General features: G+C 59.7%; 3 protein-coding genes and 5 non-coding genes across 10 annotated transcripts; 7 read left to right on the forward strand and 1 right to left on the reverse strand.

Annotated features, from left to right (window-relative positions):
- The first annotated feature begins 1 nt into the window (after position 1).
- On the forward strand, positions 2-3,501 carry RPL7A (ribosomal protein L7a). The gene is made up of 8 exons (XM_042964922.1): positions 2-62; positions 660-780; positions 1,258-1,407; positions 1,904-2,044; positions 2,255-2,334; positions 2,636-2,766; positions 3,068-3,137; positions 3,327-3,501. The coding sequence occupies exons 1-8, from the start codon at positions 60-62 to the stop codon at positions 3,429-3,431; spliced, it is 801 nt and encodes a 266-aa protein (XP_042820856.1). The 5' UTR covers positions 2-59; the 3' UTR covers positions 3,432-3,501.
- On the forward strand, positions 441-514 carry LOC122233326. Its single transcript, XR_006210885.1, has one exon. It is a non-coding gene; the product is annotated as a small nucleolar RNA SNORD24 (small nucleolar RNA).
- LOC122233325 lies at positions 1,101-1,175 on the forward strand. Its single transcript, XR_006210884.1, has one exon. It is a non-coding gene; the product is annotated as a small nucleolar RNA SNORD24 (small nucleolar RNA).
- LOC122233323 lies at positions 2,096-2,170 on the forward strand. The gene has a single exon (XR_006210882.1). It is a non-coding gene; the product is annotated as a small nucleolar RNA SNORD36 (small nucleolar RNA).
- LOC122233322 lies at positions 2,497-2,568 on the forward strand. Its single transcript, XR_006210881.1, has one exon. It is a non-coding gene; the product is annotated as a small nucleolar RNA SNORD36 (small nucleolar RNA).
- On the forward strand, positions 2,909-2,975 carry LOC122233324. Its single transcript, XR_006210883.1, has one exon. It is a non-coding gene; the product is annotated as a small nucleolar RNA SNORD36 (small nucleolar RNA).
- A 223-nt stretch (positions 3,502-3,724) lies between the features above and the next one.
- LOC102956536 (surfeit locus protein 1) lies at positions 3,725-7,307 on the reverse strand. Of its 2 annotated transcripts, none has more exons than XM_042964914.1 (9): positions 7,128-7,307; positions 6,978-7,029; positions 6,093-6,226; positions 5,702-5,784; positions 5,019-5,210; positions 4,661-4,733; positions 4,410-4,572; positions 4,001-4,082; positions 3,725-3,905 (listed from the first exon to the last, which is right to left on the reverse strand). In XM_042964914.1, the coding sequence occupies exons 1-9, from the start codon at positions 7,305-7,307 to the stop codon at positions 3,836-3,838; spliced, it is 1,029 nt and encodes a 342-aa protein (XP_042820848.1). In that variant the 3' UTR covers positions 3,725-3,835. The 2 variants fall into 2 exon arrangements, with proteins under 2 accessions (XP_042820848.1, XP_042820847.1); XM_042964913.1 differs by having other exon boundaries at positions 4,001-4,234.
- Positions 7,299-11,766, forward strand: SURF2 (surfeit 2). Of its 2 annotated transcripts, XM_042964923.1 has the most exons (6): positions 7,299-7,383; positions 7,469-7,623; positions 8,297-8,400; positions 10,304-10,492; positions 10,591-10,757; positions 11,167-11,270. In XM_042964923.1, the coding sequence occupies exons 1-6, from the start codon at positions 7,306-7,308 to the stop codon at positions 11,245-11,247; spliced, it is 774 nt and encodes a 257-aa protein (XP_042820857.1). In that variant the 5' UTR covers positions 7,299-7,305; the 3' UTR covers positions 11,248-11,270. The 2 variants fall into 2 exon arrangements, with proteins under 2 accessions (XP_042820857.1, XP_042820858.1); XM_042964924.1 differs by lacking the exon at positions 10,304-10,492 and having other exon boundaries at positions 11,167-11,766.
- The last annotated feature ends 33 nt before the right edge of the window (positions 11,767-11,799 follow it).

The raw sequence follows: 11,799 nt of genomic DNA on the forward strand, positions 1-11,799 counted from the left end.
GGTCGCCTACATATTACCCACAATTCTCTTTTTCTGTCTCTCTTCTCCAGCCTTCCAAGATGGTGAGCGATCTGGCGGTTCTCGGTGTTGAGCTGGGTCCGGCTTCTATCCACTGCCATCCTCTTCGGGGCGTGGCCGTGCGGGGATCCCTCCACGGCGTAGCGCTAGGGGAGCCCCGCGGGGCCTGGCGGGGTGGCACCGGGCCGGGTAGAATCCCGGCGGCTGGGTCGGGGAGCGGGAGAGAGGAGGGCCCCGGCGCGGAGCGCAGCGCCGCAATGCGGGGCTCGGAGCGACGGGGCCGAGCTCCTGGGGGCTCCCCCGGCGGCCTTGGGCGAGAGGTTCCGAGTCCACCGCTGCTGTTTGCGGAGGCTGCCGTGTGCCGGGCCCCTAGAGACGGGGCGCGTAGTTCTGGGACGCGGCGGGCGCGGCAGCCCGGGTGGTGCAGGTGACGTGAAGAGTATTTGCCGTCTGAGTGATGGTGAGGACGCTCCTAACCACCAAGATCGCTGATGCACACGGGCCGTCGCCGCGCTCGCCTCTGGGCTGCCTTGGCCGGGGCCTGGGGGGTCAGGCTCTGCTCATAGGCGGGGGGATCGGGGCGCCTCCAGAGCAGCGCGTGCGGGAGCGCGGGGTTGATCTGGGTGTCGCTTCTCGCCTAGCCGAAAGGGAAGAAGGCCAAGGGGAAGAAGGTGGCCCCGGCCCCTGCTGTTGTGAAGAAGCAGGAGGCCAAGAAGGTGGTCAACCCCCTGTTTGAGAAAAGGCCCAAGAACTTTGGCATCGGTGAGTAAGGGGGGGGGGGGGGAGCACGGCAGCAGAAAAGCGGAAGTGTGCTGAGCGGAGCGAGGGTCGTGTTCCTGCCCCGTTGATAGGTTTCAGCGGGTGTGGGGTTCCCCCCTGGCTGGGATGTGGGTACGCCGGCCCAGGGTGCGTGGCCTCGTTGTCCCTCCCCCCGAGTGTGTGTCAGCTCCGCTAGGATTCGGCTTGGCCACCAGGAAGGCAGCGCTCACAGGCACGTTGACCGCTGCACTGATGGGCGGACCGCTGGGCTGCTCGTTGGATGAGGGAGCGTCGCCAGTGCCCCGTGATCATAGGTGTTTGTGTGCAGATGATGTAAGAGAATATTTGCTATCCGAGAGATGGTGATGACGCTTTAAACCACCAAGATCGCTGATGCACCTACACCCTCCCAAGTGGCGCTAAGCACGAACTTGACCGGGAGTTTGAGCCTCACTTACATCGTTGCCCTTAACTTCTCAGGACAGGACATCCAGCCCAAAAGGGACCTCACGCGCTTTGTCAAGTGGCCCCGCTACATCCGACTGCAGCGGCAAAGGGCTATTCTCTATAAACGTCTCAAAGTGCCTCCTGCGATTAACCAGTTCACCCAGGCCTTGGACCGCCAAACAGGTGAGTTTGTGTAAACCAGCACGGAGACGTTTCCTGGGCAGTTAGGGCTGGATCTGGGGTCTTTAAGGAGTTCTGGGTACTTGCAGGAAACCGGCTTACTAAAATCTAGGTTATCTTGTCTGGTTTCCAGATCGCGAGGGTGGCATAGCTGAAGTGATCTCGTACATAGTCTGAGGTTTTTTTTTTTTTTAAGTTAATTTCTGTTGAGAGCACACGCTTGGTGGCACAAGCAGGGGAGGGGCAGAGAGAAGGAGAGACAGAATCCCAAGCAGGCTCCACGCCATCAGCGCAGGGCCCTGTTAAGGGCTTGAACTCACAAACTTGGAGATCACGACCTGAGCCAGGATCAGGAGTCTGACACTTGCCTGGGCCACCCAGGCGCCCCGTGGTCTGAGATTTGCACTACGATAGTACTTCGGACAGTGACTTAAAGCATCACGTAGATAGCAAAGATCGGAGCTTGAGACGCGAGGCTAAACTGACATCATTCTTGCAGCCACTCAGCTGCTCAAGCTGGCCCACAAATACAGGCCGGAGACCAAGCAAGAGAAGAAGCAGAGATTGCTGGCCCGGGCTGAGAAGAAGGCTGCTGGCAAAGGGGATGTCCCCACTAAGAGGCCCCCTGTCCTTCGAGCTGGTGAGTGGGCCCCTCCTTAAAGAGGGTGAGTGGTGGGGTGGGGCAGGCTATTGGCAGTGATGTGTGAATTTCTTTACCTGGAAACACTGTGGAGAGCAGAATCCGAGCTTTTTAACCCTGAGCCACAGCTGGGTGTGTACCATAGTAGAGCTGCTTTTGTGACCTGGGCAGTCCCTGTGAACTGCTCATGCAAACTGTTTGTGCTTCCAGGGGTTAACACCGTCACCACCTTGGTGGAAAACAAGAAGGCTCAGCTGGTGGTGATCGCACACGATGTGGATCCTATCGAGGTGTGTCGGATCGGTTGCTAAACGCTGTTAAAGTTAGATTGGGCCCTCATGTCAGTACTGGGAAGACTGGAACCAAGCTGGAGTTTGCCTCGAGAGGCCCAAGTAGGCATGTGACTGCTTTCCGTTGAAAACAGTACTGATGAGGGATCCCACGGATAGCCATTGCGATGATGTGGATTTCTCACTGAATTCAACCTTGAAGTGCAAAACATGAGCTTTTTAACCCTGAGCAGTTGCTAAGTTAGCTTCTAAATTACTGCTTTTGACCAATATACGTTCTAAAGCTAATGCGCTTTTCCAGCTGGTTGTCTTCCTGCCTGCCCTGTGTCGTAAGATGGGGGTTCCCTACTGCATCATCAAGGGGAAGGCCAGGCTGGGGCGACTGGTCCACAGGAAGACCTGCACCACTGTCGCCTTCACACAGGTTAACTCGTAAGTATGCAAGGGGCCCCCGAACTCCCAGACGTCCGTAGAGGTCAGGCAGTCCTCTCCCCCGGTACGTTTCATTCACTTCTCGGGATTTTACCTTAAAGACCAAATGTTCTACCTTCAAGCAACACGTTCATCTGAATCTTTGCCGATGATGGTTACGAATTTCTTCACCTGAATAAGCCGTGTGGTCATGTTGTGTCTGAGGCAAAGGCCTTGTGTTTGGGGCTATAGAAAGGAAGTTATTCCTGTTTTATGGAAAGGTAACATGCTGATGACCCCCTTGTCCCTCCTGCCTCTTCAGGGAAGACAAAGGAGCTCTGGCTAAGCTGGTGGAAGCCGTCAGAACCAATTACAACGACAGATATGATGAGGTAAGCAGCAGCTGGGCACAAAATGTTTGGGGTAAGTCAGGCCTGTCTCTGGGGGACTGGCCAGCTCCTCCAGAGCAGTCCTACTGGGCAGAGGACTTGGAGTGGCCAAGGAGAAGACAGCACGACCTAGCATGGCTCCGAGAGCCTGACAACGACAGCCCACGCCAACAGCCTCTCCTGTCATTGCAGATCCGCCGCCACTGGGGAGGCAACGTCCTGGGTCCCAAGTCGGTGGCTCGCATTGCCAAGCTGGAAAAGGCAAAGGCTAAAGAACTGGCCACCAAACTGGGCTGAGTGGGCACAGGTGACTTTTCTGTATATAAAAGTAAATAAAAGGCTCTTTCTCAGCCCGGGCCCATTGGCATTTGGGGTGGACTGTAATTTTTTGTCGTCTTACACACGTTTGGGGTGGTGGCAAGGTCCTTATTCGTTGTAGGGTAGAGTTGTGTTAAACCTGCTGTGTAGGTTGTACGTTGATCGTTTGGAAAAAGCAGCCTTAAGACTGCTTGGTCACATACCAGGCCCAAGCCTGGACTGTATGATCATCCAGTTAAAAGTGGCCCAGGTAGAAAGACGGATACGGCACACAGTGTAGCACAGAGATTTATTTATGCCAGTGGTTGCTGATCCCACATGAAAACATCTCCACAAATCAGCCACTTCCTGATAATTTAGGGGAAGGGCTACATCTGCTAATCTCACACACCAGAAGTCCGACGTAGGAATTTCTTAAACCACAGGTATGACGTAGCTGCACAGAGTCCGTACCTTGGGTCAAAAAGATGAACAGTCAGGATTCTGAAGGGGGGTGGGGGGGGACTAGAGATCCGGACTCACCCCATGACATCGTATCGGGGACTCACCAGGTGATGATGTATTGCATGTGCTCGTTCCTCAGAGTGACTCGGGTTTGCCCTCCAATGGGTCCCCCGGGGACGGTGCTCTCTGCAGAGACAACGGACTCAACCCACAAGAGCTATGCCACCAGCTTCTCAGCACCAGTTTCTCCCTACAGCGGCTTGGCCAGCTGTTTCCTTGGAACCTTGCAGAGCTTTTTAGATTTTTGCGCGGCCAAAAGTTCAGTACATACCTTTCACCTGTAACCAACCCTGGGTTGCCTCTTTCCAGACAGATACTCCCCTTTCTCCCAACGGATACTACGATGTAACTAACAGGAAATAACTAGAAAATTTCCAGGGCTAAAAGGAAGGTAGAACGGGGTATTTACAAAAAAGCTACTCGATCTTCTAGGATGGGCTGATCACAACGTACTGAAATCGGCATCAATGAAAATGGGGTCTGCGCCTGTGAGCCTGGCCATGGCCTCCAGGTCCCGGTAATGCCAGTGATTTCTTTCTGGATTGTTCTCAGGGACAAAGGGCTTCCTGGTTTCTGTCAGCCTCACCATCCCAACTAGGTCCACTTCTCCCTCGATCTAGAAAGGAGAATGTGAGATTCCTCCTTAAGGCCTGTGGTTCCTATACAGCCCTGCTCACAAAAAAAGGAGGGTTCTTGCCCCTTACCTGGCCTTTCTGCCGTGTATCCGGATTCACTTTCTTCCTGGGGACAAACCCTCTATTTACCAGGATGGTGATTCTGAAGTAACAAAGTATGCTCTCAGGTGGAGAAGGATTTTTGGACAAAGGTTAACGCTGGTAGTCTCCGGGAGAACAAGGAGCAGGTGTGCCCCGGGAAGGCCTGCCTTTGTCCAGCCTGTGTCCTGACTGGCAGAACACCAACTCTGAAGACAGATACCCAGGGCCCCTGGGAATCCCTGCCCGCATCCATCTCCGCTTCCTCCCTCGGGCCTCCTCCTGCGACATCCACGCAGTGAATGACCCTCTCCCACAGCCAGAGTTCTGACCTGTCTGTCCTACTCACCCCAGCTCTGTGCAGTGGAAGGGGGTGATGACGTAGGCCCCGCTCTCCGGCGAGGAAGAGAGGCGGCCGGCCTCCCGGGCCTCCCGGGCCGGGTCCACCATCGTCCGAGGCATCATGTACAGCTCCTTGGAGTGGTCAAAGTGCCCCCTGACCTTCACTGGCCTGTACTCCAGGTTCTTCAGTTCCATTGGGCTACACAGCAGTGGGGAGAAGTGAGGCCCGACGAGATCGGGCGGGAAGTCAAAGCCCGTGAGGCCTGCGCGTCACAAATAGGGCACGCGTTTGCTCCCCTAAACTAGCTCTTGTCCCTCCAGGACAGTGGGTCAAAAGGAGGGGTAGAGACAAGAGAATCACTTAGGATGCTTTTTCAAGATTCTGCTCTCCTGTCAAGACCACATGAGGGGACACCACCCCCACCCACCAGGTAAGAATTACTGCTCTGGGGAGCCCATCGGCACTGTGCCCCCACAGGTACGATGGGCCTGGAAAAAAAGGTGAAACCCCAAGTCACAGATCTCTTTCTAAAAATGTCATGCCACCCCCCCCAACGGTGGTCAGGAAGCTCATTAGAACAGCTCCTCTCGAGGGCTCCCGTCTGAGGGTCAGGACAGCAAGCGGAAGCAGCCAGGCCCCGCTGCCGACCTTGAGTGAGGCCGGTCCCAGGCGGGCAGCCACACACTCACTCTGCTGGCAGAGGGATGGGCTCAGCCATAACTCTAGACTCGAGCTCTGCTATCAGCTTCAGCTTCCACTTTCGACGCTGGACCTGTGGAAACAGCACACCCAAGCAGGTGGCAATAAGGGCAAAAGCTCAGAGCCCCCATGGGCGCCTGGGTAGCTCAGTCGGTTAACCATCTGACTTCGGCTCAGGTCATGCTCTCCTGTTTCATGGGATTGAGCCCCGTGTCCGACCCTGCTGACAGCTCAAAGCCTGGAGCCTGCTTCGAATTCTGTGTTTCCCTCCCTCTCTACCCCTCCCTGCGTGTGCGTGCGCTCTCTCTCCCGAAAATAAACATTAAAAAGAAAAAAGAAAAAAAAAAAAAAAGAGCCATCAGCGCTAAAGCTAGTATTTACCTGCCAGGTCCCCAGGCCAAAGGCAGTCACAGGAATGAGAAGCAGGAACCACTGGAGAAAGGAGTCATCCTCCGCTTTGGTGGCAGGTGCTTCAGCTGCAGAACTACCACACCTGCTTGGGCTCCAGGCCAACCCTAGGAAGGTTTCCAACCGTGGCGTGGGGTCAGAAGCCCCCGGCAGATAGACCTGGAGCAGCCTATTCCTCAAGGAGACAGGAGCACTACTGCCCCAGAGTGAACAGACCAGCCTGTGGCCACCGGGCACGCTCCCTGGACGTTCACCGACTGCATAAGCAAGACCTAGGGCCTAGTCCTGCCTTTGCCACCAACCCCGACCCTGGGTAATTCGTGCAACCATCTCATGCCTTTTACACAACAACAGTCTGCCGCGTACTCGTCGCACTAAGATGCACCCGCTATGCAGAGAGGGAAGCGCGATCAACTCGGGAAAGGGGCTCCCAAGAGCACTCCCAACAGCTTCTCTTGTTCCCTGCTCGTGAACTTAAAGATGGAACCACGTACAGGGAAAGTGCAATTCAGCGGTCAGAGCGTGAGCCTCATCAAATGAGGGAACCTCGGGCGTCGCGGACGGTAAAAACGCAGGCCTGGAGCAAGGGTTCTACAGCACCCTTCCTTCTTACGCAGCACGCTATCCTGCCGGACGTGCACGCGCAACCCGCACGCCGCGGCTGTGCTGTCGTCTAGGGCCCCGCCGGGCGTGACTCGGGAGTACGAGGGGCCGGCCCGCGGGCCACCCCGGCTGAGAGGCACGCCCGCGTTCGGGCGGCAGTTCGAAGCTCCTCTCAGTGCCTGCGGCCGCCCCCCCCGCTTACAAAGCGGGGCGTCTTTTCCCAGGTGCCCAGGTCACACCCGGACGAGTCCTCACCTGGGCGCAGGGGGACCGCAAGGACGCTCCTCCGGACGGCGCGCGCCGGGGCCTACGGAGACCGAGGGGCTGGCTGAGCCGGCCCAGGCCGGGTCCGGGTCCCCCAGCCCGCCCGACTCGTGCCCGCCCCGCGCCCCGCGCCCCGCTCACCGGCGCCGGCCGCGCAGCGCGAAACCCCAGCCACCGCACCGCCGCCGCCGCCGCCATCTCCCCGCCCCGCCGGCGCTTCCGGGACGAGAGGCGTCTGCTTCCGGGGCGCCGCCGAGCCCCGCCCCCGGCCCACGTGGTGCGAGCGGCGCCGGCTTCCAGCTCCGAGGGCGGCCGAGCCATGAGCGAGCCGCCGGCCGAAGTGCTCGCCTTCCTCCGCGAACACCCGAGTCTGCGGCTGGAGCCCGGCGCCGCTAAGGTCCGCGGGGCCGGAGGAGGAGGTGCGGACCTGCTCGGGCGGTCCCCGCACCCCCTGACCCTCTCGCCCGCCCTCCGCCCCGCAGGTGAAATGCGCTCTCACCGGCCACGAGTTGCCCTGCCGTCTGCCCGAACTCCAGGTCTACACCCGCGGCAAGAAGTACCGGCGGCTGGTCAGCGCCTCTCCGGCCTTCGATTACGCGGAGTTCGAGCCGCACATCGTGCCCAGCACCAAGAACCCGTACGTGGGAGCGGGCTTAGGCCGGGTACTGCGGGAGGGGCCCCGAGTGGAGCCGGGTCCCGGCGCTGAGTCTGGCCGCTGCCGCGAGGTGGATTCGGAGCCCCGGCCCCTCCCCGCTGACTGCGCGCTCCTCGAGGGCTTGGCGCCGTGCTTCGTAGGTAGATGTTAGGAGACTGGACATCCGGGTTGCAGGCTAGAGCTCCCCGGTGAGCCCCCTCTCCGTGGTGCGTGTTTGCTTTTCGTAACGCTGAGGCTTGTCACCTAAGGCTCTGAATGCGTTGAGTTCCACGTATTTAAGGAGAACTTAGGTGCAGCTGAATGTGTACGGTTGACAGCACTAGTTGAAGGGAGGGGGCCGGGGGATGCTCCCGTTCATCTAGGACTTTGCCAAGCCAGGTCTTCACGTGCATTCCCGTGGGAGGGAGCGGATGCTGATGACCAGGTGTGTTCCAGGTAAAGGCCGAGAGGTCACGGTCCGTCCGGGTCACTGGTTCTCCACCCCAGTTGCGGGGTGGAATTGTTTTCCAGCCTTTAAGAATCTTGATGCCCAGTCTGCTTCGGAGACTTCTTTGCCAGACTCTGGGAATGATTCCAAGACGCAGCCGTGGTTGGAGAGCCACTGGTCCAGACCCTTGTGAACATCCCTGCCAGCCTACGTTTGCCTGTCCCCTAGGCACCAGCTGTTCTGCAGACTCACCCTGCGGCACATCAACAAGGTCCCCGAGCATGTGCTGAGGCACACCCAGGGCCAGCGGTACCAGAGAGCTCTGCGTGAATGTAAGTAGCCGTGGGCGGACGCAGCCTGCCTCAGTTTACAAGTATTTCGGGTGCATGCCTGCTCTTCTCCAGGACCAGTGCCCTCGAAGGCAGAAGTGGTGTCTCAGTCAGCTTTTGGCAGTAGCTGGTGGTGCACCCGGCCCAGCCCAGGGGAGGGGTGGTGGCGGAGACTGCGGTAAAGCAGGCAGTGGGCCCCGACATAACCGTGAGTGCTGTGGCGGTCGTGTGCCGAGGGCCGCCAGGAGGCCCTGGGGAGGCGGGGTTTCTGGGCTGAGTCTTTAGGGACATAGCGAGTAGAGGCAAGAGTGCTTCCGTTAGAGGAAGGATTCCGGCAAGATTAGAGGCAGAAAAACACTTGGTTGTGGGAGGTCCTGAAGGACGGCCGCTGTGACACCACGCAAGATGGGGTCGGGGTCAGCAAGGTAGGTGGGACAAGACCACAGGGGGTCTTGGAGGCCACAAAGGACTGAAGCGGGGACTGGCAGTCACTGTGTGCGTCAGGGTCACTGTGGTGGGGGGTGGGGGGTGGGAAGGAGTGGAGCAGGGGACCCTTGGCGGCTGTGCAGCCAGCTGAAGGTGACGGTGGCCGGGGCTACAGGTGCCGGCAGGGAAGATGTGGACGGATTGCAGCTGTTCTGTGGGTAGAATCAGTAGGTGAGGGAGAGGAAGAAGTCGGCTGTGACTCCCGGATTCCTGGCTCGAGAACTGGGGTGCTTACGAGAGTGGCATCTGAGTCACGGGCTTTGTGGGGAAATGAAGCATTCTCTTCAACGTGTGTCAGGGAAGGTGGCTGTTGAAGACGCGGGCCAGTGCTCACATGACGCACACCACTGACACTAAGTGGCGTTTGCGTCCACAGAGCCACAGAAGAGGGGACGCGGGGCCAGGCCTGAGCAGGGAAGAGCCCCAGGAGGGGGAGAAGCAGGCGGGGTGGTGTTGGGACGGAGGTGTCGAGGAGGAAATGGTCGACGCTTCTCAAATGCTCCTGACGGGAAGGTGGGGACGGAGCCGGCGGGAGCCCCACGGGGAAGCGAGGGCCAGGTGGCGCAGAGCCAGTGGATCCGGGTACGGAGAGAGAGGCAAGGAGAGGGAGAGAACTCTGAAGGCTGTGTTTCCCCAAGAGGAAATGAGGCCCAGTCTTCGCCCACGGGCAAAAGTGAAGGACCCCTGAAGGGTCCCACGTTGGCACAGAGCCTGGGGGCTGCTGGGTGTGGGTGGGAAGGGAGGGACTGGGTTTTCCCCAGTAAGAGAGTCATCCTGATGCTGGAGCGTGTGGCTCACGGGACCGGCGGCCGAGAGGAGCCAAAGCCCGGCAGCCGGGGAACCTGGCCGGGGGTTCTGAGAGGGGACTCCAGGTGTGGGGTCCACCGGCCCCGAGGCCGTGTGGGGCCACAGAGCGAGTGGCAGAGGTGAGGCAGGAGAGAAGAGCCTGGCGGTGGGGGACATCAGAGGCCGGGGCCCGGTCCCCTCCCCCTCCTCCCTGAGACCGGAGAGCGCCGCCCACAGAGGGCCACCTTCAACAGCCAGGCTCCTTGGTGCCACCCCGCTCCTCATCGGGGCTTGGTCTGTGTCCGCCATGCCGGGCGTCCGGCCTCCCCAAGACCTCTGTACACGAGACGGTGTGGAGGCCTCGTCGCGGCCCCCCCCTGCTCCGGGCAGGGTCAGCAGCGGCCAAGCTCCCGCTCTCACCCAGGCTGGGGCCTGGCACAGCTCTGCGTCTGCTCACGCCTCGCCCGCACCCCCACCGGCCTCCCTCCTCTCCTTTCCCGGTAGGAGCTGAGCCAGGGCACCTCCCGCCACCACATTTTACCCAGCAGACGGGGGGGGGGGGGGGGGGCCGGTGGAGCCGGTCTCTGCTCCGGAGGACAGGGGGGCAGACACGGCGTGCCGGCCCGTCTCCCAGATGAAAGGTGTCAGAAGCAGGGCGCGGAGTACGTGGCCGCCTGCCTCCTGCACAGGAGGAGGAGGAGGGAGGACCAGGTGGACGGCGCCGGGCCGCCTCGCCGGGGAGAAGCCTTCTGGGAACCTTCGTCCGGTGAGGACGGCGCAGCTGCGAGTGACAGTGATGACAGCATGACAGACCTGTACCCGCGTGAGTGGGACCGGCCCCCTCGGCCCCGGCTGCGCCCCCTCAGCCCCGCGCAGACGGTGACCCGGACCTAAAACTGCCCGTCCCTCTGTCCCTCTCAGCCGAGGTGTTCACCAGAAAGGACCCGGGAGGGACTGAACACGGGGACGGCACTGAGGACTTTCTGACCGAGGGGGAGGACGAGAGGCCAAGGGGCCTGACAGAGACGGGCCCTGGGGGCGGAGAAGAGACGCGAGGGGACCAGGAGCCGGTCCTCAAGCGCCGGAAGGTGAGTGGCAGCTTCCCCTGCCGACGGTTCTCCGTTTCCTTACAAAACCTGTGTAAAGAACCTTTCTGTGGCAGATAAAATGCCAAGCTAACGTTTCGGGAGTAAACTAGAAGCCGAGGCTGCTTTGGCCTGACGGGGCCAGGGGCTGCTGCACGGACGCTGGGCTCTGCAGCCCGTCCGAGGGGACTCCGGGACGCACGCCGCAGGGGACCCGCGGGAGGGCCTTGTTAGGCCATGGCCAAGGTTCCTTCGCCCTCAGGTCTGCAGGAGATCCAGAGCTCGCTGGAGGCTGGGGGCGGGGGGGTGGCATTTCAGGGAAGCCACGGGTGGACAGCTGGCCTGACTCGGGGGCGCCCCTCCGAGAGGACGGGGATGGCTCACTAACCGGAGCTCCGTGTTCGTGTTCCAGAGGCAGTTGGGCTCAGCGAAGAAGTTCAGACGTCACCACCGTAAACCCAAGAGCTTCAGCTCTTTTAAACAGTCAGGTTAATAAACGGCTGCCGGAGAAAAGCACACGTGGAAAGCTTTTCCGAAATCCTTCAGGTCCTCGAGCCCGGGTCCTCTTCAAGCCACCTGCTGTGCGCCCTCTCAGCCGACGGGGTGGGTGTCTCAGGGTCCCCTCCGTCCGCTCACATTTGCTGCCCCCGGGGCTGGGGCTGGGAGTCTGTTGCCACTGGCATCGGGGCCACCTTACCCATCCCCAGGAAGCAGCCCCCAGGGACCCCGAGGGAAGCATTCTCTCTGGACGTGGCTTCTCAGTGGGCCTCGGCGAAGCCTAGAGGGTTCGGCTGGCTCGCTGGGCATCCCAGGAGAGGCCTGGTCAGGCCCCACCCCAGCCGGACAACACCAGAGGATCACGCCGCATACAACAAATGCCGTTATTTATTTTGATGTTTCCAAAAATCAAAACGTTTCCAAACACAACTAAGATATAAAATACAGCATAAAATGAGATTTATACCTATTTCCCACATAAAGCCAAAAAATTCTCAGAAATGGTTTTGCCGAAGCCAACTGGTAGATGGTATTTTTCTCTCCTTCC

This window comes from Panthera tigris, chromosome D4 (assembly GCF_018350195.1).
Source record: "Panthera tigris isolate Pti1 chromosome D4, P.tigris_Pti1_mat1.1, whole genome shotgun sequence".
Taxonomy (NCBI): Eukaryota; Metazoa; Chordata; class Mammalia; order Carnivora; family Felidae; genus Panthera; species Panthera tigris.